The 26,702-nt window shown below is 40.8% G+C and overlaps 1 protein-coding gene and 1 long non-coding RNA gene across 6 annotated transcripts in view; one reads left to right on the top strand and one right to left on the bottom strand.

Annotated features, from left to right (window-relative positions):
* The window catches only part of Mkln1 (muskelin 1), a 206,899-nt gene that overhangs the window by 91,472 nt on the left and 88,725 nt on the right, over positions 1-26,702 (bottom strand). For 2 of the 5 annotated variants that reach the window (XM_090333310.1, XM_090333311.1), the window contains exon 1: positions 6,016-6,123. The exons of 2 other annotated variants lie outside the window; for them this stretch is intronic. In XM_090333310.1, coding sequence (XP_090189436.1) covers positions 6,016-6,113 — 98 coding nt within the window. In that variant the 5' untranslated portion in view covers positions 6,114-6,123. Of the gene's footprint in view, positions 1-6,015; positions 6,124-26,702 lie in introns of those variants that run through there. One more of the 5 variants, XM_090333312.1, reaches the window with a different exon arrangement.
* Positions 5,874-26,702, top strand: part of LOC150063585 (uncharacterized) — a 72,915-nt gene continuing 52,086 nt past the window's right edge. Inside the window, exon 1 of the long non-coding RNA XR_016535560.1 lies at positions 5,874-6,023. This is a non-coding gene — a long non-coding RNA (uncharacterized LOC150063585). The remainder of the gene's footprint in view (positions 6,024-26,702) is intronic.

Raw genomic sequence — 26,702 nt, 5'->3', positions numbered from 1 at the left:
ATAAGAGATTTTTCTCTACTACTTTCTAACATGGCCAGTCAAAGGCACTCAACAGTTTATGATAAAGATAAACCAGAAATCTAAAAAGCCATTACTAGTTGCAATTCAAGTATCATAATACAGCAGTAAAAATATAAATAAAAGGGCTGAAAGTGTGGTCTACTGGTAGTGTTTGCCTAGAATACACAAAGACCGGTGTTCCATTCCTCTGTACCACATATACAGAAAAAGCCAGAAGTGGTGCTGTGGCTCAACTGGCAGAGTGATAGGCTTGAGGAAAAAGTGTCCAAGGACAGGGCTCAGGTCTTGAGTTCAAGCCCCAGGACTGGCAAAAATAAATAAGTAAACAAACAAAGTTTGTCACCCAGAGTATAAAAAAACTATTAAAGATGTAAGGATTTTTTAATAGCATAGATTACTTGTATGTAAAAAGGGGATTTCACTGTGACATTTCCACTCATGTTGATAATGTATCTCAAACTGGGACAAATAAAAACAACTAAATTGATACTTATAAACCTAAAACAATCAGTAATCTATCTGCTAAATGGGTTAAATACTTCAGGCTGAGTTTAAAAAAGAAAAGGTATGCTATTAACAAAACAGACTTTAAATATAGATACAGCCATCTCTTCTCTGCCAAAATTTTTTTTACATTTATAAAATGTTGGGGTTGAGAGCATGGCCTGGTGGTAAAGTGCTTGCCCAGCATGTACCAAGCCATGGGTTTGATTCCTTGGTACCACATATACAGAAAATGTCAGAAGTGTATAGTATGAAGCTAAACGAAAGGACCTCTAGGATATAGAAACAAAAGCCACAAATGAGTGATTGTTGTTCTTAATGTAGTATGTTATCTCTCATCTCTTTTGCTGTCCCTTGGTTATCTCATATTGTTACAGTAATTCACCTTATCTGATATATTATATATTTGTATTTGGTTATTTGAATTAGGATAGGGAAGGGGGGAAAACAAGATGAGGGGCGGGGGTGGGGGGAAGGAAATGGGGACCAAGACATGAGAAAGGGTTATCAATGTTTGTGAAATAATGCATTGTCTATCTGGTGAATATAATGTAGCCCTTCTATTAATTACAATAAAAAATATATGGAGAAAAAAAAAAAGAAAATGTCAGAAGTGGTGCTGTGACTCAAGTAGTAGGGTGTTAGCCTTGAGAAAGCCCAAGAACAGTGTCCAGGCCCTGAGTTTAAGCCCCAGGACTGCCAAAAAACAAAAAAAAGTTGCAGCATTTGATCAAGATAAAAAGCATTTCTAGACCCAGAGTGTGGTCTAGGGGTAGAGTGCTTGCCTAGCTTGCATGAAGCCATGGGTTCAATTTCTCAGTACCACATAAACAGAAAAGGCCAGAAGTAGTACTGCGGCTCAAGTGGTAGAGTACTAGACTTGAGAAAGCTCAAGGATAGTACCCAGACCCTGAGTTCAAGCCCCAGGACTGGCAGAATGAAACAAAAAAAGGGGGGAGGGGGAAGAAAGGGGGAGAAGAAGAATCTACAGAAGAAAAAAAATGAGTGATGCTCTGAAAAGAATCATAATTCATTAAAACTCAAATTATAATTCTCAATCCACATCATTTTGGTTGTCTTTATTTTTCTTAAGTTCTAGTAATTCCACACTGAAAACACACTAACTTTTGGTAGCTAGAAAGTTACCCAACCAATCCCATTGTCTAATCTCAGTTTAAAGAAACAGAAATAAAATGAAAATGAAGTGAAATATTCCCGAACTAGTGATTTACTTAAGTACCAAGCACCTATATAATTGCTGTAATAATTCTTCAAACCAACAGGTACAATAGTATCTGTAAACCATTTTTCAAATGTATGTAATAAAATCAAAATTCATTCAAAGGCCATAATAAAGAATGTAGCTGGGCAATGGTGGCTTAAGCCTGTAATCCTAGCTACTCAGAAAGCTGAGATCTGAGGATTATAGTTCGAAGCCAGCACAGGGAAGAAAAGTCTTTAACTCTTCTCTCCAATACAACACTCAGAAAAAGCTGGGAGTAGCATTGTGTCTCAAGTGGTACAGAGTGCTAGCACTGAGCACAAAGAGGTTCAGGGACAGTGCCCAGGCCAGAGTTCAAGTCCTAGGACCAGGGGGAAAAAAAAGAAAAAGAATGCAAGTAGGAAAAAAGGAATGCAAGTAAGAAACTCAAAGGCACGTATAAGATCTTGGCCAGGCACCAATGGTTTTCACCTGTAATCCTAGCTACTCAGGAGTCTCAGCTCTGAGGATGATGGTTTAAATCTAGCCCAGGCAGGAAATATTGTGAGACTCTTATTTTCAATTAACCACTAAAAAGCTGAAAGTTAAGCTGTGGTTCTAAGAGCATCAATCTTAAGTGAAAAAGTTAAGGGACAGCACCCAAGCCCTGAGTTCAAGTCTCAGTACTGAATCCCCCCCACAACTTCCCCCACCCCACTACCCCTCTTCATTCCTAAAATACTAAGAAAATTAATTTATGGTACCCAAGGTCTCCATCTACACAACAAGAAAATTCAATATCTTTTATCTAACAATTCAACTCATAACGAATAACCTGAGTTCAAATTTCCTTCTATAAGGTAATCTATCTCATTACTCATAAAAGTCAAAGAACAAAACAAAATCAGAACATCTAAATATCCAATAAATATGAAAGACGTGAGGAAATCTTTATTATATAGACTAGGTATTCCTTGCCCAAAATGACTAAGACAGAACTGTCACAGATTTCAGGGTTTTTCAGATTTGAGTATTTTCACAGCATCTACCAGGAAAGAATCTCTAATCCGGAAATAATCCAAAATGCTCCAAATGCTCTAAAATCTGAAACTTAAGATTCTCAAAAAGCTTCATATTTCAGAGACTTTCAGATTTCTGATTGTCAGATCAATGATTCTCCATCTGTTTATTAACAAGTAGAAGACAAGAATAAACTGGAAAAGACATATGGATGAAATATCTAGAATAACATATCTCAAGCTATTTAGTAATCTCTAGAGGGGTATTCGGGTAATTTATGTTTTTTTCTGTCCAATCTGTACTTGGCAAAAGCTCTACTAACAAAGTCTTTTACAATAAAAACAAAACATCTATTTTTAAATGTGAAAATTTTAAATTACTTAATAGGAGTTGAAATAAATTTGCCTGTCTTAATTGTTAAATTTCAGTGTTAAGACATTCAGTATTATGTAAAGATCATTTTCTATTAATGAAATTACCTACTATGTAAAATATTTCCAAAAGGCCTTTAGTTTTTATAATATATTAAAAGCTTAAATATCAAAATAAAATGTATCTAAATATCTTTCCCTGACTTGCTCTTCTAACTTTAGATATCTTCTTATCTATATTTCCAAGTAGGCACATAACACAGTCATATAGCACAGTATTGACTCATGACTATAATTCTAGATACTCAGGAGGCTAAAATCCAGAAGACTGGAATTCAAAGTTAGCCCAGGAGCAAAGTCCAGAGAACTCCATCTCCAAAATAGCCAGCAAAAAAAGTGAGCTGAAGGCATGACTCAAGTGGTATTCACCTCTCTTAACTTCCATTACCCTCACTGTAAAATATAACTCAAATTCAAACTTAGAGCTTTTTCTTTTCTTGGGGGGGGGGGTGTTGGTCAGTCATGGGGCTTAAACTCTGGGCCTGGGCATTGTCCTTGAGCTTTCTCAAGGCTAGCGCTCTACCACTTGAGCCACAGCACCACTTCAGGCTTTTTTTGCATCACTGGTAAGGAATCGAGCACAGGGCTTCATGCATGCTAGGCAAGCACTCTACCACTAGGCCACACTCCTGGCCCTAGTGCAACAGTTTTTAAATGAGAAGTTGCCAAGCCCCTTGAAAGCTATATGACCTTGAGCAAAAAATTTATGAAAAACAAAAACAAAAAAACCAGAAAAGCAAAATAGTTAGAACCATGGAGCCCTACTGCCTAGATTCAAATCTTATTTAGTTCCACAGCCTCAAGTAAGTCCGTTTATGTCTATGTCCTCAATGGGAGAAAAAAAAGATTCTTCATAGGACTGTAATAAATAATAAAATACTCATAACTAAGACTAGCATACAGAATGTGAAAGTGTAAACCATTTTTGCTACTTCAAGGGAAATTTCCACAAACTGCTCTACCAAAAATGATACCTCTTTATCAAGTTCTTTAACAGAGACAGAACTTGCCCTTAGGGCAATTGTAGGGAAAAGAGAACAATTTGTATCACATAGTTGCTGTTTTACAGTTATAACATATTTGCTAATGGAAGTTCAAAACCAAAAATTTTACAAGTGACCATGGCACACACCAACGCAGAAGACAAAATCCTCAAAATTCAAATTACTTAATTATACCAAAAAAAAGTTGTTTACTGTTCAATTACAATAATTTAGTGCTTTAAAAGACAACAGTAAAAGTTCTGAAAGCTGTATTTGTATTGACTACTCTACTACCTTTATCAATGTACCTACCTGAGAAAACTATAGCAAAAAATTTCTCCAATTTCAAGCAATTACCCTCTAACTCCAAAACTATGACTTTCAAACTCAAGTCAAGGGGCCAAGATTTCAAGACCTGTCAAATTAAAGGTTACCATCTGACCACATCCTTTCTAGCTTTGAAAATGTCCAAACTCAAAGGGGACTTGTGATAACCACATCTCCTGCCTATACCAGAATTTAAAGAAATGACAACCTGGAAATAGCCTAACTCAAAAGCGGAAACATGTCTGTACAGCCGTTAGACCAAACACGACCATCTCATTTCTCAAATGTCTGATTCTAACCCACATGTAGAAAATACAGATTACCTTCAGTTACAAAAAATGAGTTAGCCCACAAAATAGAGACCAAGTACTAAGGTCCACATTTCAACCTCAAATGAAAAGCTGGGTTTCAGCACCAATCAGGGACACGGTTATGCAGCAGCCAGCCATCAATAACCCACCCAGGCTAGATCACACCCCAGATACCCTCTTCTTTGAGCCAGATCCTTGATAGTCCCTTTACCAACCCCTTGACCTGGTAACTCGCAGGATGTGACTGGAAGTCAGGAGTTGAGATTCTTCTAGTTACAGTTCCTTTGTCAGACTTTTTTTTTGGACTGATTTGACCAGAGAAAGCAAATCTGGGGAAATGTAGACAACTTCAGTGTGTGTGTGCACACATCACGTATGCAGTCATCGTGTTTAATGATTTGTTCATAAACAGTGAGCCAGGGAGTGGGGTGGACCATGGGACGTGGAAACCACCGAAGCCACTTGTTCCATCTGCATGTAAAATTGGGAGTTAAATCTACTTCTCTCAAAGATAAACATGAAAACGTCCGGCAGGAATACAGTGGGGGTTGTTCGGCTAAATACTTGAATCTGTGATCCCACATCAAGTGGTGGTTTGAAGGTAAATGTCTGAAGGTTGGGCTCTTCTGTGAAACCCCTCTTCTCATGTAACCTTTCTCCTTCCCGCTGTTTTGGCTCCCCCCATCCCCCCCAAAAAAAATTCCACCCGAAAAGTAAAGTCCATAAAAGACAGCCATCGCCAGTCCTGCGCGTTCCCGCCCCTCGTCGGGATTCCAGTGGACTCCACAACTTCTCGGCCTCGCCGTGACTTTCCCCACCGCTCCCGGCCCACCCCCTGGCCTTCCGCAGCGCCTCCGTTTCCCACGCGGAACGGCCCCACGGCGCGGGTAGCCCTCCCCCGCCCCCAGCTCCCGCTCCTTCCCCCTCCTCCTCTCGCTCCCCCCCCCACCCCAGGCCCGCTCGGCCGCCACTCCCGCAGGGGAGCCCGGGCCTGGACCCCGCGTCCCGGCGCCCGCCCCGGGCCGCCGCACCCCCCCCCCCCCGGGATCCCGGGGCCCGGCCGGGCCGACGGCGTGGTGGGCGGCCGGACCGAGACTCCGGAGGCCGCGCGTTCCCCTCACAGGCCCCGCCGGGGCCTCCCCGGCTCCGCGGTCCTCCATGGCACCCTTGAGGCAACCGGAGAACCGGAAGGCACGAGACCGGGACCCGGCACTCACTCGGGAAGGTAGGTGGAGGAGAAGGAGCTCCACTTGTGCAGCGCGTAGGGCAGAAGCCGGCACTCGGGCGCCGCAGCAACAGCCCCGCCAGCCGCCATCTTGTCAGCACCGTAGCGGCCGCCGCCGTCGGCCGCGTCGCGCCGGGAGGCGGAGGGGGCGTGGCCTGCTCTTAAAGGGACCTCGGCCCGCGTCGCTACCCGCGCCGCGCAGAGACCCTGGGTGGGAGCGGGTCGGAAGGTTTCTCACGCTGTCCCTCCTGGACGACTGGCAGTAAACGGGTATGGGGCGGGAAGGTGGGCTCTGGAGGGGGCTCTTCCGAGATGCTGTGAAGAGAATGACTTTCAGAAAAGCAGGGTCAAGACAAAAGCTAAGCACGTTATTAAAAGAAATTGTCCTTACGGATGAGGAGGGGGAAATGAGATGACCAACTTCCCCTTTGCGCTTTTAGGAAACACTCCCCTCTAAGCCAGCTTTAAAATTCATGAGAGGAAACAGCACTGAACGGGGTTGGATTGCAAGTGACCTCCGTCCTTTCCTTCTGGAGTTTGTTCTGGGAGGAAAGAAATGTCGTTGTCACTGCGTTCCGGGTCAGACGGAGACGGAAGAGGAAACGCCAGTGTGTCCTCTGTCCTGCGCCGCTGTAAACATGTCACATTCCTACTAGTTCTGTAGGGAATGACGTTCATTCACAAGCCACAAAAAAATTCTTCACAGAGTTGGGTAGCTGTGTGTCATCACTTATTTCCTGTTGGTAAATCTGCCACAATGTAGTCCTGACACACATGGGGGGGCCCTGGTGGAGGAAGAGGAGACCTTGTGTGCTAAAAGCCAGATGGGCATCACAGCTTCTTACCACAGGAGGAACACTGGGTCCGACTACGTGGCAAGTGTAGATTATGCTTCAATCAAGTACCAGTTTGTCAAGTGTATGCATAGTTATTCCTTGGCTTAGGCACTATAGTTATCGACATACGTGTCAATCATTGCCCCAAGGAGCCAGGCTCTTGAAAGCCTAAATGGTATGTACCATTTAGAAAAAGCTCAAGCAAAGAGTTTCTCAGTGATCAACTGAGTCCATTATTCTGTTCCCTCTTGTTATGATCATTAGCCTGACTCAATTCCCTCTAGGCCTTTCCTGACTTCCTGTTTCCATTGAGGGGAAATGTGGTTGCCTTCCCCCACGATACCAGACCAGAATACCAAATAGGCCTGGCACAGGAGCTCACTGTGCCAAAAACATCCTAAAGTTTACAGTTTGAGGCTAGGGTCCGCAGGAAAATTTGTGAGACTCTTATTTCCAATCAAAAAACCAGGTCTTTTGGTGTAACTGTTAACCCCAAGGGTAAGTCTAAACCAAAGCCTGGAAACTCACTGGCCCCTATTTTACCTAGCTAATTCTTACTCATTCTTTAGAAAATTTTGTTGATGGGCAATCTTACCTTATTAATTTTGAGTTTAGTTTTTTTTTCTCCTTACATTTCCCTTAGTACCCTGAGTTCTTTTTTCCTAGTGTAGCAAACATCACAATATGATTTGATTTCCTCTTTTCTTTTGTTCCCAAAGGATAACTCCTATGAATGTAGGAGTCATGGCTATATCAGTTAAGACTATTGTAGTCTCTATCAGTAGTAGATGTTCAATACTTTACTGAAGAACAAGTGAATCATTCCAAAAGAGAACGTGAATGAGAGACAGGTATTGCAAAGAAAAGAATGACAAAACCTCTACAAATAAATATCCGTGAACAGAACTTTCTTCAACACTGACTTCACAAATGATTAACTAATTCAAGCACTCCTATGTCAAGAAATGCAGGCCGATATATATTGTGATAGTGAGTCTAAAATATGGCTAAACAAAATTGAAGATTATATAAGAAATTCCAGGCTGTGCAGGAGACTAATAGTAGCTAGATTATGAAATCTCAAGAGTATATCTTCATTCTCCTCTGTCTTTGGGGTGTGACTTCAGGTGATGGGGTTGTTTGGAAGGATGTACTGAGAAGGCCTGGAAACTGATAGCAGCTTTATAGTCTCTAATTCTCCTGCACTTCAAAGACAGGATGTACTGATAGCTTCATGGAAAGCAATAAATCATTCTTTATCAAGAATCAACAGCAGCTATGATGACACCACAGATGTACTGACAGAGTCATCCTGTTATCCTCTGTAGTCTTCCAGCACACCGGTCATATTTAACACTTCTCAGAGAGAGTAACTGGTGGTATTTAGGATTTTGCTATTTTACTCCCATGCTGCAAAGAAAGACTTACAAAGAAGCAATAAGGTGCCCTGGCATAGATGCTTGTGAGAACTAGAAAAGGTCCTACCTTTCACAGCTTACCTTCTTGGCAGAAACAAGACAACTACTAATTATTTATTTTAGTCTGTGCTAACTGCTGAAAAGAGACTAAACAAGAGTCATTCTTAGACTGGACTGTGAGAGAAAGCTTCTCCGAGAAAAAGTAATGGCTGAGCTGATATCTGTACAATGGGAAAAAGCCAAGCATACAAAGGCCGAGTTAAAAGAAAAAAATTCCAGGCAGTAACAAGATGCAGTGCTTTATCCAAGGTGATTTGGCAAGTCAGTTCTAGAGTCAGAATCTCTGGTTCAAAAGCCTATTCTATCATGCCACAACTCTCAAATGAGTTGATATGTGAGAATAAATTTAGTAAATTCCGAAAGATATTGTCAATGAGTAATATAATAAAGGCCACCAAGGTTAAAAAGCAAAAACAAGTGCAGCTGAGTTTATTTTGGGGCAAAGGTACATTCCACTTGGCTAAAGGCAAAATGTATGTGTTTTTCATTGTGAAGGAAGGGATCTCAATGGCTGTTATATTCATTAATGGATCCATATCCTGCTGTAACAAAAGACCTTGAGATGGGAAAAATTATAAGGAACCAAAAGTCAAAGTCAAAGGTGCGAACAGGTTCAGCCTGGTAAGGGCCCAGTCCCTGTGCTTCCAAGATGGTTCCTTATTGTTATGTTCTCTGCAGGGGAAGAGTACTGATCCTCCTAGGGTCAGGAAGAGGATGGAGGCTAAAGGGGAGCTGGTTTCTCCAGTCCTTTAACAAGTGTGCTAATCCCCATTCATGAGAGCATACTCTATATAGCCTAGTTAACTCCCAAGGCTCCATCTCTTAAGACTGTTGCCTTGGGAATAATGTGAATTCAATGTGAATTAGGGATTGCAAATATTCGGTCCCTAAAGAGGTTTAAAAATCAAACCCTGGAAATAGATTGGGCTAAATCCATAGCTCTATATAATTGGTTAAAATAGGAACCATAATTCATTGGTAAAGGATTGTTAGCTGCTACGTTTATGTCACCTACACAAATGAGCTGTCTAAAGACTTGACCTACAACCCAAGTCTCTGAATTAGTCACTTTTTTCTTAACATATTTCATGAGGGATTGTATGTAATTTTTATATGCCACAAATTTTTATCTTATTATTCTTCAAATCCCTTATGACTATCACACAGTAGGTACTCAAGAATTATTTCCTGGGTTTTATCTCTTAAGTTTTTCCCGAATATGTTTCAATAAAGAAGTTATTGGTTGAGTCATCTATAAACCAGAAAACTGGACATGGTTTAGTATCCATATTTTGGTTAGAAACTGAAGAGAAAACCCACTCGGAAGATTGTAAATGAACTCACCCCCTTACAATTCCTATTAGGTGTCTCTTACATACAGAAATTTAGTATCTCAAGTCTCAGAACAGCCCCACTATTAAAGTGAGACTCTGAGAAGGTAAGATTCATCACCATCTCTGTTGTAACATCATCCCAGGATTAAGGGATCAGGAAACCAAAAGCAGGAATCACTGATACATTCCTAAAACTAGCTGTTCTGGAATATTTTCTTTCTAGCACTGAGAATTGAACCCAGGTCTCACACATACATGCTCTACAACTGAGCCAGTCTCTGCCTTGAAATCGTTTGAGTATAACATTGCCAAAAGAAAGGAATGAAATGCAAGGCATCCTAGTGTTTTTGTTTATAGAATAAAAGGCTATCTCTTTTATTTTCTAGGACAAAAAAAATTGCAGTCCCGCCTCAGTGGGGCCCTCTTTGCTCAGGTCACAGGTGAACTGTGAGAGGAGCTTCAGGTAAGAGGCTCAGGTCTCCATTCTCCCAGGAGGTGGCAGCAGCAGCAGCAACAGCCACAGCCACAGCGTCGGCCTCGGCCTCAGCCTCAGCCTGCTGGAGAAATCACACAATTTTATTTTCATGTTGGCATTCAAACCTAGAAATTCCTGGTTCCAGAGACCACTTTATCCCTTCCTTTTGCTAAGCTTGGTTGGAGTCAGGCACAGGGAATAGAGAAGCTGGCAATGAATTTCTTTCTAAGTGCCCAGCTTTTTTGGTAAACATTTTAGTCTAGGCTATGACCTTGAAGTGTGTGTGAAGGACAATCAGGAAATCTCTGGCCAGGGAAAAAGAGCTTCAAAAAGAAACAAACAGTGACTGAAACACATATACACAAGTATAAGGCCAGGGGACAGCAGGTTACAATTTTGTTCCACACAACGAGAATAGATGCATCAGGCATCAGCCCAGCAAACTTGACCTTGACATCAAACCTGTCAGAGCAGCCACTTCCTGATCTACCCAGGCTGTCTTGAAGTGCTTGCTACTCCTTCATTTATAATTATTGCTCTTCTCAGGATTAAGGAACACTGGTCTTTACTCTTTCAGAATTTTAACAATCTCAGACACAACAAAGTGTTACTGGTTGTAAGTTAATCCCTGTTGAACACATATCCTGTCTTGGCAGACACTGCCAGCTGCATAGGAGGTGGGCAGAAATCCCAGGAAATGTCCGGACACCACACAGCTATGGATGAACTGTCAACTGCTAGGGGTTGCTTTGCAAATTACCACATCCAAATAAAGCTGACAAAGTGACACCTCAAAAAGCAATTAACACTCATTCTTAGTATGTTTGTAACCAGAAGGCCTTTGGGAACAAGTGGAATTGAACCAAAGCATCCCAGCTCTCTGGGAGGAAATGTCTGAGATTAAGGAGATTTCCTGGTTTTCTCCTATATGTACAGCTAGAGGTCTGATTGTTGTGCACAAGGAGACAGAGCTAGTTCCTCTCACCCTGTTGTATTCTGCTTATTTGGAATGCTTAGACTTCCATTGTATACCCAATAAACACTTACAGCGCACCTCCATGTGCCAGGTGTTGGGAATACACCTGGCTGTTCAAAGCCCACAATTAAGTAAGTCAGATATTAAGTGGATTGACTTGCATTCAGAAAGGGTTGGCAGTGATGGAGATAATATTAGCAGTAGTATTATCTCCAAGATCAAAGACCACAATATTGTATTCCCTGGTGACGGCTATTCCTATAATATAGTAGAAGCATCCAGACATAATCCTGTAGTTCTACAGGTATTCATCCTGATGGGTCTGTCAAAGAAAGCCTTTCCTCCCAGCTTTATATATTAAGGCATCATGTATTAGAACTCCATCATCTATTTAAACCCCTTCTGAGGCCAAGTGTGATGATACTATACCAAAGACAGAGATCCAGAGGATGAAAGTTCAAGAATAGCCTGGAAAAAAAGTTAGCAAGACATCATTTGGTTTGCCCAATACATCAAGCATGGTGGTACTAACCTATAGTCCCAGTGACACAGGAGTAACAATTGAAATCCTACCTGAAAAAATAACTAAGACAATTGAGGTATGGCTTTCGTGGTAGAGCACTTGCCAAGCAAGCTCAGCGCTCTGGATTCAAACCCCAGTACTGCTATCAGTCAGCCAACCAATCAATCAAGCCCCTTGTGTATAAGATTTTATTTCAGAAAGCCACAATAAATGGAATTCATATGTTTTACCTGGCACAAAAGGGTGAAGGAACAGATTACTCCTCTACCTGGTCCCCAAGAGACTATTAACTCAGGTGAAAGGCCAATTAAATATTCCAGTGTTAATGAAACAGAGGAATAGAAATGGGAGGCATCTGTGATTGCAAATTCTGGATGGTTCCACATGACAGAGCAGAACCCAAGGTGGTCCAGGATGCTGAGGGAGGAGCTAAGCAGTGGAATCAAGGTCAACAAAAGTTTGCCATTAAACAAACATCAGATGTCTTCATATTGTTGAAGTGAAATCATTTCAAAAATGCAAATCTTTATAAAGGCCAGTCCTAGCATGTTGATAATGCTATTTTCTTCCTGTGGATTTGCAGATAAGCTCTAAATGAACTTCCTCTCCAACTCCACAACCAATTTACAGCCGTCCTAGTTACTAAATAGGTAGCCTAAAAGTTGAGACCCTCTGACCTTAGGCTTAATTTGTATCCAAACTTGATGTTTGGGTCTTTGCTTCCGTAGGTCAAAATAAGTCAGCATACCATTATAATGGTATTCTCTGGGGAGTATTCAGAGAAAAGCCAGGGAATCAGGCACTGAGTCTCATCTCTGGCTGCATATTGGAATCATTTGAAGAACTATTTTTTTTTGCCAATCCTGGGACTTGAACTCAGGGCTTGGGCATTGACCTTTGAGCCACAGTGCCACTCGGCACTCAAACTAGTACAGGGATGGTGTCTGAGGACTACATTCCTAGTTACTTGGATGTTAGAGATGAGGAGGATTACCATTTTAGGACATCAGAAAAAATATGAGACTTTACCTTGCCCAACAGTTATAGTAAACACCTGTTCTCCCTATGATATGGAGAAGCGCCAATAGGAGGATCATGATCCATACTGGCCTAGGCATAAAGTAAGACCCTATCGTGTATAATGTAAAAAGGGCTTTGGAGTGACTTAAGTGGTAGAGCACCTACATAGCAAGGGCCTGAATTCAAAAATCCTCATATTTACCTGTAAACCAGTTATACATTAGGGGTGGAGCCTTGGTACCAGCATAGATTCTTTAAAGATTCTTAAAAGATTTCTATGCACTAAGATTGACAATGGCCCCCATTAGGTTAGGATAATAACAAAGCAGAAGGGTGCCAGTCGCCTTTTCCAATAGGAAGTCTTCAGCATCAAGAAGCCTTATGCTATTGCTACAGTGGTTCCCAACTTGGACATTCACTTCAAAGGATTTTCATTTCTACTTTCCCACCTCCCCTACCAGATGCCTTGTGAGCAGCAGGAATAGTAGCTGACCAGGCTTTCAAAGAGAGCTGGTAACTAATGATGGCCATACTTATGAGATCCCATGCTGAGCTTAAAGACAAAAATAATGCTTTTAAAACTACACACACACACACACACACACACACACACACACACACACACACACGTATCACAAATCTACAGATCTACAGTTTTGTCTGTCCTTTTCTGCTGTTGTTGTTCTTGTTGGGTGTTTCATTTTTAAGATGAAAGCTAGCCTCCAAATCTTCTTCTTCCTCTTTTAGTGTCCAAAGTACCTCTCCTCCCTTTTCACTCATTTTCCCCTTTGTCCCTTTCTCTTTTCCCCACTTGGCTGTCTCCTTCACCTGCTCTCTACTCCATCACTATCACTCTGTCTGATTAACACGACCCCTCCCTCATCGAGCTTTCATTACTTACTGGCTGGGCCTCCCCTATGCTTACCCTATATGTCTCATTTTTTCTTACTCTCCTTTTCTTCCCCCTACCTGCAGCCCACCCCTCTCTAATGTCTTACTATCTTTCTTACTTCTAACTCCTTAGTTAGGCAATATGGGGGAAAAAGCATCATCAATTAACTATAATTATTAAATATTTTATCTGGGTGCAGGTAGCTCAGACCTGTAATCCTAGCTACTCAGGAGGCTGAGATCCAAATATGAAGATTTGAAACTAGTCCAGGCAGAAAAGTCCATGAGATACTTATCTGCAGTTAACCAACAACAACAAAAAAAACCTGAAAGTAGAAATGTGGCTCAAGTGATAAGGCAGGGGAAATGATCTGGACAGGGAAGTTAAGCAAGAGTGTGAGGCCCTAAGTTCAATACCCCAGTACTAGCACACAAAAAATAAAAAAATATTTTTTTAAATTTAAAAACTGATACATACTGGAAATACATTTCTCTCTCCAAAGACAAAAAGAAAATCCGCACTCATACTTAACACACCTTAAATGCTAACTACAAGATAATTATTTTTAATAACTCCTAACATTTACCCTAGACTTTTTTTTGTAAGTTCATTGGCTCTCAATAGCAAAATTGTTCTGTGTGCTTCAATAATCCTGACAGCAGCAGCTGACATGGATGCAAAAAGAGAAACAAGCTAAACACAGTGGTTGAGCAGATACACCCTGAATTGCATATTCAGTTGCAAAATCATCATCATTATTATTGTAATTACAGAGGGGAGGTATTTCAATAATTGTTCAAAGTGTCTTCTTGAGGAAATAACTAAATCAGGGCCAGCTGTCACAAACCAATCTACAATAATGATCCCCGTATGTGTAGCTTCAGTATTCACAGCAACTCGACAACAACAAATTGGTGCATTCATCTAATGTCCCTGAACAGCCTAAACAATAACAAACCTAGGATCAGCTCTGAGGTCTCACGTGGTACTTGACCTGTGTTTTTAAACAATGTCCCTAAATAACCTTAATACCATAAATGGCAAAAAAAATTCAGCATCAATTTAATAATAAACAAGGATAGGAGGTCTGATGTCCTTCTGCACTGCAGGGCAGTAAATAGAGGTAGATGGATCAGTGAACAACTAAAACAATGTAAAAGGAACTTCCATGAAGAAAGACATGTTTTATTCACTTGGAAGTTAAAAACAAATGAGACTTGTTAAGGCCTTGTTTTTTAGTCTACATGTGAAATCAGCCCAAAGTATCTGAAATTTTCTCTTCCCAAGATAAAGCTGCATAAGTGAAGCTGCACCAGAGATTGGATGTACCACTTGACTAAGGACAAAAATTGTTTCCCCGATTGAGGCTGTGCTCTCAGATTAATACCTTGGGAGCTTTCAGGAAGACCAACCAAGCACATACATAGAGTGGAGAGTGGAAGACCCATCTAACTACATTCAAGAATTATTGTCAGCCAGACACTGTTGGCTTATGCCTGTAATTCTAGATACTCAAGAGGTTGAGTTCTGAGGATTATAATTCAAAGCCAGCCTAGGCAAAAAGTCCAACAGATTCTCATTTCCAATTAACTAGCTAACTAATGGCCAGAAAAAGAGGTGTGGCTCAAGTAGTAGAGTACCAACCTTGAGAGAAAAAGCCAAGGGAGAGCATGAGGCCCAAGTCTGCACAAAGAAGAAGAAGAGGAGGAGGACGAGGAGGAGGTGGAGGTGGAGGAGGAGGAGGAGGAAGAGAGAAGAGATAGGGAAAAAAAAAGAAAATACTTACTCTGTCTTTGTACCTTTGAATTATCGTCATATCTTTAGTTCCATACTCCTGAAGGAATTCCAGACAGAGGTGATGACAGAGGAAAAAGAAAATTTCTTACCAGTCCTTTTTGCTTACTGGCCACTTTGGCTTTCCACTTAGGACTACTGTGGAAGATCAAATGTGAGCCAGGTAGAGAATGACTAAGCAAGGCCTGAGGAATTTCCTGACAGAGCTCATCCAGCAGTCTGTTAGATTTCATCCTTCTAGTGGCAATGGGCTAGCTCATTTGCATATTTACATTCTTACTTCCCCCAAATCAATGTAGCCTCCCTACGTGCTTAGTGTAATTCATTAATGAATATATTTTCCATGAAAGAATCAGAAAGGGCACCGATTAACATTTCAAAAGCTGTTTCAACCTACAAAGTTTTATAAATTATAAAACTAAGATATGGCCATGATAAAAATAAACTAAAAATTTTAAATGGGCTAAACTGGAAGAGGAAAACAAATCCTTTCTGCTTTTATCACAAGATAAGCAATGATAACTCTTAGGTCCCATCTGCTCAGGAAACAGTCCCTCCCCCCTTCCTCTTCACCTGCCTGGAACCAGTAATCACCCGACTGTTAATCACCTGACTAAATCAGCAAAGGATCCCAGGCTTTGAGGTCATGTTCTCATCTGCTGAGGTCTTCCTGAGCCACACTGGTCAGTGAGAGGATCCCTAGGTTCTGAGATCACTTCCCCATCTGCTGTGGTCCCACCTTCCTACCTTTCTCTTTTACCTCTGGTTCTGCATGCCTCCATCTTGTGCAGGCCTGCAATTTGTTCTCCTACCAATGATATTTATTTATTTAGCCAGTCCTGGGCATGGACTCAGGGCCTGAGAACTGTCCTTGGATTCTTTTTTTTTCCCTCAAGGCTAGAGCTCTACCACTTGAGCCTCAGCACAGTTTCAAACCTGGGTCTTCATGCATGCTAGGCAAGCACTCTACCACTAGGCCAAACTCCTGGCCATGAACTCTTTTTTTAAAAAATTGTATTTTATTGTCAGGATAATGTATAGAGGGGTTACAGTTACATTTGTCGGGTAGTGGGTGCATTACTTCTAGAACATTGATATCCCTTCTCATGTTTTTGTCCCCCTTTCCCTCCCCCAACACCTCCCAATCATCTTGTTTTCCCCTTCCCTTTTCTATTTCAAATAAACAAATAAATGGATATACAATATACCAGGTAACAAAGTCAGACACATTAACCACATGAGATTAACCATAAGGAAAAAAGAAAAAAGAAAAGAAATAACTGCACATTCCCACCAATAAACTCCTTTCTGCCTGAGCCATGTGATGGGTTTCGTTTTTTTTCTAACGATCCTTACAATAGCTATTTCGTGTGTGTGTGTGTGTGTGTGTGTGTGTGTGTGTGTGTGTGTCCACATAAAGATATGTAAGAGTTTCTACACAGATCATATTATATAATCTACAGTGTCCTATACTTCGCTTTATTCAGTGAATATAAGAATTACATCTTGGCATACCAGCTTTTAGCCACAGGATTGACCATAAGTAGCCGTAACTATTCTCCCGGAGGTGATCATGTAAGTCAGTTCCACTTTAGTTTCTGTGACTAGCCTTATACTCATGTCATTGGGAACATGTATGAGTTTAGTGTAAATGAAATTGCCAGATCATAACATCTATATATATGAGACTGGGGGGACAAAGGATAAAAGTCAGTGGTAGATCATTTGCTCTTCATTGAGTCCCAAGCATTTCCCCAAAACCCTAAGTAGGTGTTTGCCCCAAAAGTTGTTTCAGGAGGACCACTCACAGGAATTGCTTTATCACAACCCATACTTTCAGGAACTAACTAGGGCATGACAGGAACTACATTAATCTCTTCCAAGAGTAGTACCATTTATGACCTACTCACCTTCCACTAGTGTCTGCCTCTTCATGCTTTCACTACCTTTCAACATTGCTACACTGAGGACAAACTTCCAGCACAGGAAAATTGGGGGAATAAAACATATCCAATCTATAGCAGGCATCCTATTAAGGGGACCAGCAAGGCCTGTACATATCCCATAAAGCACTGGCCTCATGGAGCAATGACCTGCTTTAAAATGTCTATCAATGTCAAGGTTGAAAATCCTTGTTCTAGTCTATATTCAACAGCTTCCAAATTTGCTTGTTTTTGATAACCAATGGCTCTAACATCTAGACCAGTTGTTTTGAAGAATATCCCATTCTGTATATTATTTTTTGCCAGTCCTGGGGCTTGAACTCAGGGCCTGGGTACTGTCCTTGGGCTTTCCCAAAGCTAGCACTCTTCCACTTGAGCCACAGCATCACTTCCAGCTTTTTCTCTTTATGTGGTACTGGGGAATCGAATACAGGGCTCCATGCATACTAGGCAAGCACTCTATCACTAGCCATACTCCCGGCCCCCACTCTGGAAATTTTTTTGGATTATTTTCTTAGGACTAGTTTCCATTTATACTAAAGGCAATAACATTACCTCAATGACTATATCAGTTAGCTATTACTGCATAACAAATTTGCCCCAAAATCAAATGGTAATATTACTAAAAACTATTGCTTAGGCTGTCCTGCTGATCTGGATGGGGCTCAACTGATTTTTTATCTATTCATGCATCCCAAATAAGTTGGTGAGTTGATTGAGGCTGATAAGAAGGGAAGGTCACCAGTCTGAGATGACCTCCACTGGGATCAATTCCCTTAGTCTGTTATGCTTAGCAGGCTAAACTAAGTCACTAGGAGAGAAAGAGGAAACAGGCTTTGAGCAGTAGGCTTGGACCTGGCAGTCCGTTACTTCAACATAATGTAATAAAGAGAGTCTAGAGTCCAATGCAATCATCCCATCAAAGTGATATTGTGTACCTCTTATTGCATTCTATCAGAAGGTATACAGTGTCAGATTATCCCATTCTTCCTAATGCTAAGTTCAATACTTGCGTTAGTGGCAACTGACAAATCTCTCCTTTGCAAGGCATTAATGTTTTATGGCTGTGGGGTGGTACTTCGGTTTGCTGTGTCTATCCTGCTTCCTATTATATTGGTTTCCCAGGACTGTGGTAACAATACTCACAAATGAGTGGCTTAAAACTGTGAAATGTATTGTCTAAAGGCTAGGAGTAGGAAAATAATGAGTCAGCAGAGTGTGTTCCCTCTGAAACCTGGAGGGGAAAATAATCCTTCTTTGCCTTTCCAGTTGCTGGTAGCTCTGGGCATTCTATGATTCACAACTGTACTTCTTCAGTTTGACCCCATATTCACATGGCAGTCTCCCCATGTGTCTATGGCTCCATGTGTTGTCTTACTATAAAAACACTGGTGTTGCTTATTAGAACCCCCCCCCCCAGAATGACCTCATCTTCATAATTACATTTGCAATAAGAGTGTCCTAGTACAAGTATTTTCTGGAATACTTGGAACAAGGAAAATTTTCTCTTCTTTTGGAAGACATCATGCAAATCCTAATACCTACCCATCACCTTATACTCAGTGGTTTTACCTTTCACCAATGGGCCCTGCTTGAACTAGTTGTTCATTTGGATATTACATGGAATGGTTTTCGTATGTTTCATTATTTCTTCAACTTAAAAAAATTAGCTGGCATTGTTATATAAGGAAAGATTGTTTTCCTGTTTTTTTCTCCTTTCCTCCTTTCTTTTGACCACTATGATATTTGGTAAATCATTTAAATATACAATTTTTCTGTGTGTGTGCGTGTGTGTGTCTGTGTGTATACAGACAACCATCTATTTTTTCAGAGCATATAAAAAGCCTTGCATATGCTAGGCAAGAGTTCTGTCATGGAGCTATATTCCCAATATTTTATTCAGCTATACAAATAATATTATTGTGACCAAAGAAAGTCCCTAAGGCCAGTTCTTAGTAAAGAAAGCATAACTGATTTTATGTGTGTGTGTGTGTATTTGTATGTGTGTGTGTGTGTATGTGTGTGTGTGTGTGTGTGTGTGTGTGTGTGTGTATGTGGTTGCATGGCTTGAACTCAGGGCTGGGGCACTATACCTGAGCATTTTCACTCAGGGATAGCTATTAGACATTAGTAAAATTATTACATAACTTTGTCAAAGTTAAATTATAGGGTAATATCCTGTGTGTCTTAATGGTGCTTGAGCCACAGCTCCATTTCCAACATTTTTCGTGTGATTTTTTTTGGTCAGTCGTGGGGCTTGAACTCTAGGCTTGGGCATTGTCCCTGAGCTTTTCAGCTCAAGGGTAACACTCTACCCCTTGAGCCACAGCCTCACTTCCAGTTTTCTGGTGGTTAATTGGAGATTAGAGTCTCATGGACTTCAGTGCCCTGGCTGGCTTTGAACCACACTCCTCAGACAGCAGTCTCCTGAGTAGCTAGGATTACAGGCATGAGCCACCGGCACCCAGCCATAGCTGTGATTTTTTTAAGTAAAAAAATCAAAACAAAAAATGTAAACATTATTACTGGAATTAGCTTCTACAAGACATATTTCTGTCATGTACAGACAATCTCATCATTTCTCAAGTATACAGTGGAACTGTCACTTACTGAGGTTTTAGCTTTGCATATACTATTTTTGTCACAGAAATTCAGTATATCAGTAAGGTTACTACATATTACAGATGAGAAATCTGATGAGATAATAGAAGAAAACAAATTTTTAGAAGCTGATGATTTGAATCCTGACTTTAACACGAATTTGGTGGAAGATTTGGGACTTCTCTCAGCCTTGTTTTGCTTGCTTGTACAATAGTGATAATGAGATTGTTCTCTCCAGTTCAGCCTATAGCTTACCTGACCCAGGCTAGGTGTTATTAGGGCTATTCTGATGATAGGCTATGACTTCCAGGTCATCCTGGATAAATCATAGGGCTTCAACTAAAGTTTACATATCTTTGGGGAAAAAGAATTTGCCAATCAATTTCTTAAACAATATGAAGGAAGAACATTACATTTATTCAACTTAACTTTGGGAGCAGATGTTTTGGCATTTTATGTGTCTATGAGAAAGCTAACTTAAAAATCTTCAAAACAGATTCCAGATTTCTTCACTTGAAAACAGCACCTTTATTCATCCATTTCACAAGTAATCAGATACGTTCTCAGAGATGTGTAGCTAGGCAATTTCATCACTGTGTGCATGTATCACAATATGTATAATCACAAACTAAGATGTCACTAAATAACCGCATGGAACCACTGTCATATATGTGGTCAGCTTTTTACCAAAATGATCTTTAGGTGGCATATGAATGCTGTATTGTACGCCAACTCTATTCCTTGTGATATTCTTGGCATCTGGGACATGTCAAAGAATAAAACAAATATTCTTGTCCTCTCGTTGGGGGACACAGGTGAAAAACAGATGAATTTGCAGATTACATAAAGTACTAGAAGTAAACAAGTGCTAATAATAAGAAGAAATGAAGTAGGCACACCTGTCATCTTGGCTACTCTCCTAGGAGGCTGAGATCTGAGGATCACAGTTTGAAGCCAGCTCATACAGGAAAAAAAGTTAATGAGATTCCACAGCCAATTAGCCACTCAAAAGCTGGAAGTAGAGATGGGACTCAAGGCGTAGAGGGCTGGACTTGAGCAAGAAAAGCTCAAGGAGAGGGTGTGCTGGCCCTGAGTGCAAGCTCCAGTACCAGCACAAAAAAGAAAGTTAAAATTTTTAAAATTTAAACATTAAGCAGGGAGCATTTAGAAAATTGCCATTTTAAGCAAGTTTGACATCATTTTAAGGATGGTATTTGAGCAAAGGCTTGCAAGAGGTAAGGAAGGTAGTCACATAGCCATGTGGAAGGAAGCCAATACAAAGGCCATTCTCTGAGCAGCAAGGTCATGGTGGCTGGAATGGAGTAACAGAGCAGAAATATTTAATTTAACAAACCTGTAAATAGTCTGTACTGCTAGTACTATTTTTAAGCACTTACAAATATTAACTAATCCTCCCCAGAATGATGTGAATTGGACGCTCACTGTTTTTAAATTTCAGATAGGGAAACTGCATCAAAGGAGGGGTAAATAGCTATCCCAAATCATACAGCTAGAATATAATAGTCCTGGGTTCAGAACTTGGAAATCTGTAGTGATCAGTGATTTTAAGCCCTAGAGGATACATAGGTCACTAAAAGCCATTGGTGAAGAACAATCCAGTAAAAGTTTAGCAGTAGAGCAGTTCTTTTCACACATGAGGCCCTGGATTTAACTCCTAGCAGAAAGAAAAATGGATTGTGAGTGACAGGGTCTTGAACAGAATGATAGGTGTTATTCCGGAAATGTTCAAAAGAGTTGCATATCTTAGGTATCTATTTCTCTTGCTGTTTGGTTAAGCTAGATTTGAAAGGATTTTGATGCATGAGAACAAAGAAAATTATATTTTTATAGTTTAAAGATGGTATTCCATTAATTACCAAAAGTAATCTGTTCTTTTTTGTTTTAGAAGAACATCTTTATGCCGGGTGTGGTGGCTCATGTCTGTAATCCTAGCTACTCAGGAGGCTGAGATCTGAGGATTGCTGTTTAAAACCAGTCAGAGCAGTAAAGTCCAAGAGACTCTTATCTCCAATTAACCACCAGAAAACCAGAAGTGGCACTGTGGCTCAATGAGTAGGGCACTAGCCTTTTGCTGAAGAGCTAAGGGAGAATGCCCAGGCCTAGAATTCAAGTCCCATGACCAACAAAAAAAAGAAAGAACCTCTTTATTATGTGATTACAACAATATCATGCATTTTTGAGAGCACCAAAGCAAAATTCTGACCAGAAACTTTGTCTTCATACTGTGAAGAGGGAAAATTTCTAAGCACAAATGAAATATGCCTATATATATATATGCCAAAGAGGATGAGTTAATGGTGCTACCTTCTTGGAGTATCAGTGCGCCAAGACTACCAGTCTTATTGGGGGATCCATAACATCAACTCTACACAAATCTGGTAACATCTGCTCCAAGAACGCAGGCTCCAGTGACTTGTGTCATGAAAGAGATGTGGAGGAACAGCACAGGAAGAGTCTGCCTGATGAGAAGTTTCCGGAAGCAGGAAGAGTCTGCCTGATGTGAAGTTTCCGGAAGTTACACAGTCATCTAAGAATGATACTAAGGAGCATCCTTATCATAATTTGTTTAGCACTTAGTATTTGTTAGCAGCATGCTAAATGCTCTGTGGGCATGGGCTGTCTAGAATTATCACCCTTCTGTTGTGGGCAAGGAAACTAAGGCTTAGCAAGATTAAGGAAACAGTGTGACTTAGTAGAGCTCTGCCTGGGTCCAAAGCCTATGTTCCTACTCACTAGTTTATATTATCTAGGAATATAATCTAATAACTGGACTATGAAGTATAATGGCTTATGGGACAATCAAAATACCACTGGAGAGTAGTTCCAGTTCTGAAATTCTAAGGGTATGGTAAGTACAACTGCAAGCTTCCCTTGCTTCCTCTTTTTTTTAATATATTTTTTATTGTAATTAATAAAAGGGTTATATGATATTTGCCACATAGAAGGTGCATTAATTCACATACATTGATATCCTTTCACATGTCTTGGTACCCTTTACCCTCCCCCCCACTGCCCCCGCCCCCCATCTTGGTTTTCCCCCTTTCCCTATCAAATTTCAGATAACCAAATACAAATAAATTCAATATATCAGATAACAAAGTGAGGTACTGTAACAATATGAGATGCCCAAGGGACAGCAAAGGAGATGAGAGATAACATAGTACATTAAGGACAACAATCATTCGTTATATGGCTTTTGTTTCAATATGGTCCTAGAGCTTGAACTCAGGGTTTGGGATCTGTCCTTGAGCTTTTTTTGCTCAGAACTAATGCTCTACCACTTGAGTCACAGCCCCACTTCTGGCTTTTTGGTAATTTTTGGCAATTGGAATCTCAAGGGCTAATTTCCCTGGCTAGCTTTGAACCAAGATCCTAAGTAGCTAGAATTGCAGGTGTGAACCACTGGTGCCCAGTTTTTTGTTTGTTTTCAGGATAACACACCCCCCACCACATATCAGATCTTCTTGCTCATCTCACAAACTCTCAGTCACTCATTCAGTCTCTCCCCATCACTCTCCCAGCCTGTCACTTCCCCCTCATCTGCCACTGAGCAAGCAGGCTTGCTAGCTTTCTACCATGAATGTCTAGTTTCCCTCTTAACCAAGATTAAAGGGTGTGACTCACTGAGAGGCTTACAGTGGAGAGAGGTGTGATACAATCCACAGTCCGAGGGAAATAACTTCTACTTTGTGAATTTTGATCATTGGGAAATAGGAGAACGAAGGCTCCAAAAAGGTGGGTTATCTAATGCATATTTTCATCATCTCCCATGCCTGGCCATATTATGCACAGCTCCTTGGGTACCCTCTGTCTTCTACAGATTGCTCAAGCATCCTCTGGCAGCACTTCCTGTCTTTTTCTCTTTGTCTCCTTTCAGTCACTGCCCTAGGATTGCATCTCCTAAATAAAACATTAGCACTGATTCTTGGTTGAAGTTCTGTTTTTCTAGAAAACACAATCCAATCTATTCAAGTTTGGTTTCTCTCCATGGGACCACCTTCCTTCTTGATTCAAAGCCAAGCTTCCGAGACTATTTGCCAAAAGATAATAGCTGGTAGTACTGTCAATGTATCAGAATACCTGATGAAATTGTGCATTTCTCCTAAAAAATCATGACAGCTTATTTGGAAGAAACTTGAAAGAATTAAAAGAGACCTGGGTGCTAAAAAGATGCTGAGCCAGTAACTCATTAATAGTCTCACTCCTGAATTGCTCATTTCCTGCACATCTCCAGCCAGCTGTACCCTTCCTTTGCAGTCTTGTCCTTGTTTGGGCTCCCAAACTACTGTAACTGCTTTCATATTTGCCTGTTTCACATTCTCCCTACCCCCAATATGATCTAAACACCACTGTCATAGCATGAATGGTCCTCAAGGTAATTTGATCTTGCTCCTCCATGTTGAAAACTATACAGTAACGTTTACCTGACTACAGAATAATGCTCAGGGTTCCTTGTAAAACTACTCTTCAGTAATGATATGAGAACAGCTAAAGCCTGGCACTTGAGGCCCTCCACAAACTGTTCTGACATACATCTCCAGCTTTAATACCAAATTATAGTCTTTCTCTATTCAGCTCATGACACCAGCTGATCTGGGCTCATATATTTCTCCAAGTATGTATTGTGCTTTCTTGAGACCACCACACCTCTGTCATTGAGCTGGACAGCAGAGCTTCTTATGAGTTTGATAACTCCCCATCCCCAGTAAACGTGTCAAGATGCCCGTCACACCCATTGCCGCTCTTAATAGACAAAACACCAAATTATGTCTCAACTTATTCTGAAAAAAGTCATGGAATCCAGGAAGGGGCCCCCTAATCTAGGGCATCAAATCTATGCTGATGAGATGATTTTTTCCAGGAAGCTCTGCCCAACGGCCCACATTTGGTGACCAGCCAAGCTGGTCAGATCCTTTTGAGGATTCAAGTCGGAAATACACTGGAGGGAGTACGCTATTAGCAGCGGGCAGAAGCTAAAAGATCCACGGAGGGAGGGAAGGCAGCTGAAGTCAGGAGGCAGCAGACACCATGAGGCCAAAGAAGCTGTGAGACAGCAAAAAGAATAGGAAGTACTGAGGAACAAGGCCAGCAGAAGCAGAGAGTCATAATAACAGCAGATTATTAGAGTACAGCAACAGATCTTTACTGCCGAAGGGCCCAGAGGGTAACCATAGTTGCTATGGCTACCCTGTGTGCCCAATCACCTTCCAGTGTCCATTGGTCAACTTAGATTGAGGCAACCTGAGCACAGCTCTGTTCTGTTCTGTTCTGGAAATTAAATTTTTGCCTCTTGGAATCTGCCAGTCTAGATCATAGCAGGAAACTGCAAATACACTCACCCAGCTTTGAAACTAATGTGATGAAGATATATTTACAGGGATCTGGCAGGGTTACAGAAACATAAGAGGACATTAAGGCACTCAAGAACCAGCAATAGTAGAAGCCCAGGGCTAAAGCAAAAAGAGGAAGAAATACTTTTATCAAAGTCCAGAAAGAACTGGAATTGAAGAGAGACATGGTTACTGCCAAAACCATTATACTTAAGCAGAGAACAGAGATAAAATATCTCTATTTCTTTTCCTCCCTAATCTCTGCTACAAGCTAATGCCTCCCTATGGCAAATCCAACAGTGAGCATACTATATGGAATAACAGCTAGTCAGGCATAGAACAAGGCAGAGAAAGCAACAGGGTTATATGGTAGGTCATCTCTGCTCCCTCCCAAATGTCCACAGCCTAATCCCCAGAACCTAAAAATATTGTGTTATATGACACAAAGATGTGATTTAAGTTCAGAATATTTTGAGGAAGAATTTGTCCTAGGTTACAGGGGTGGGCCCTTAAATGAAATCATACAATCTCTTCATAATCTAGAAGCAGAGAGAATCTTAAGAGACACAAGGCAGAGATTGCACTGATGTGGCCACAAGCCAAAGAAAGTTGGGCTACCAAACTGTGGAAGAAGCAAGAAACAGATTCTCCTCTAGAATCTTCAGGAGACTTTAACCCTGAAAAAAAACCTTGATTTCAGATTTCTGGCCTCTAAAAGTATGAGAAATTAGTAGTTTTTTTTAGGGCAGCCCCAAGAAAGCAATAGAGGCAAAATGGGCAATCTTTCCATCTGATATGTCACAACAGTTCTCTGATGATGTCATCTAACATTCTTGCCTACCTTTCAGCATTCCCTTTGCTACCTCTGTTGGGACAATTCATAAGTTACAGATTGTTTACTCCCAAATTATAGTGGCTTTATGGAATTCAAAGATTTTCTTAGACAAATAAGATATGGAATTCGACTTTTCCACAGGAACTTTGTCTCTCATATCTTCGGAACTCATAAAACTCCTTGCACAGTACTTTGCACAGAATGGACAGTCTGCAATTGGTAAATGAGAAAGAAAGCTCCCATTTGTCCATCTGTAAATGGAAAATAACAATTTCCACTTACTTGCCTTTCAGAGATAATAATGGCAGTGTTTCTTGGAAACAGTTTCTGTACCTGTAACATAATAATACATCTGAAACACCCATTCCTGCTGAGCAATTCCTTAGGAAAAAAAATCATACCTAGTTTTAGTGAGCCCTCCTTTCCAAGCCAAAACTACTTTGTAGTTTAAGGAGGAAAACACAGGGCATAATAAGGAAAATTAAGAGGACTGGAGGTATAGCTTAGCGATTGAGCACTTGCCTAAGATGTGCAAGGCCCTAGTTCGATTCTCAGCAGTAAAAGAAAAAAAATTTCACAAAATAACACATACCTCTTAGGAGCAAATCATAAGAACTGAGG

The sequence above is a fragment of the Megascapheus bottae genome, chromosome 5 (genome assembly GCF_031878675.1).
Source record: "Megascapheus bottae isolate mThoBot1 chromosome 5, mThoBot2.hap1, whole genome shotgun sequence".
In the NCBI taxonomy this organism is placed as follows: Eukaryota; Metazoa; Chordata; class Mammalia; order Rodentia; family Geomyidae; genus Megascapheus; species Megascapheus bottae.
This window is presented reverse-complemented; position numbering and strand designations above follow the sequence as displayed.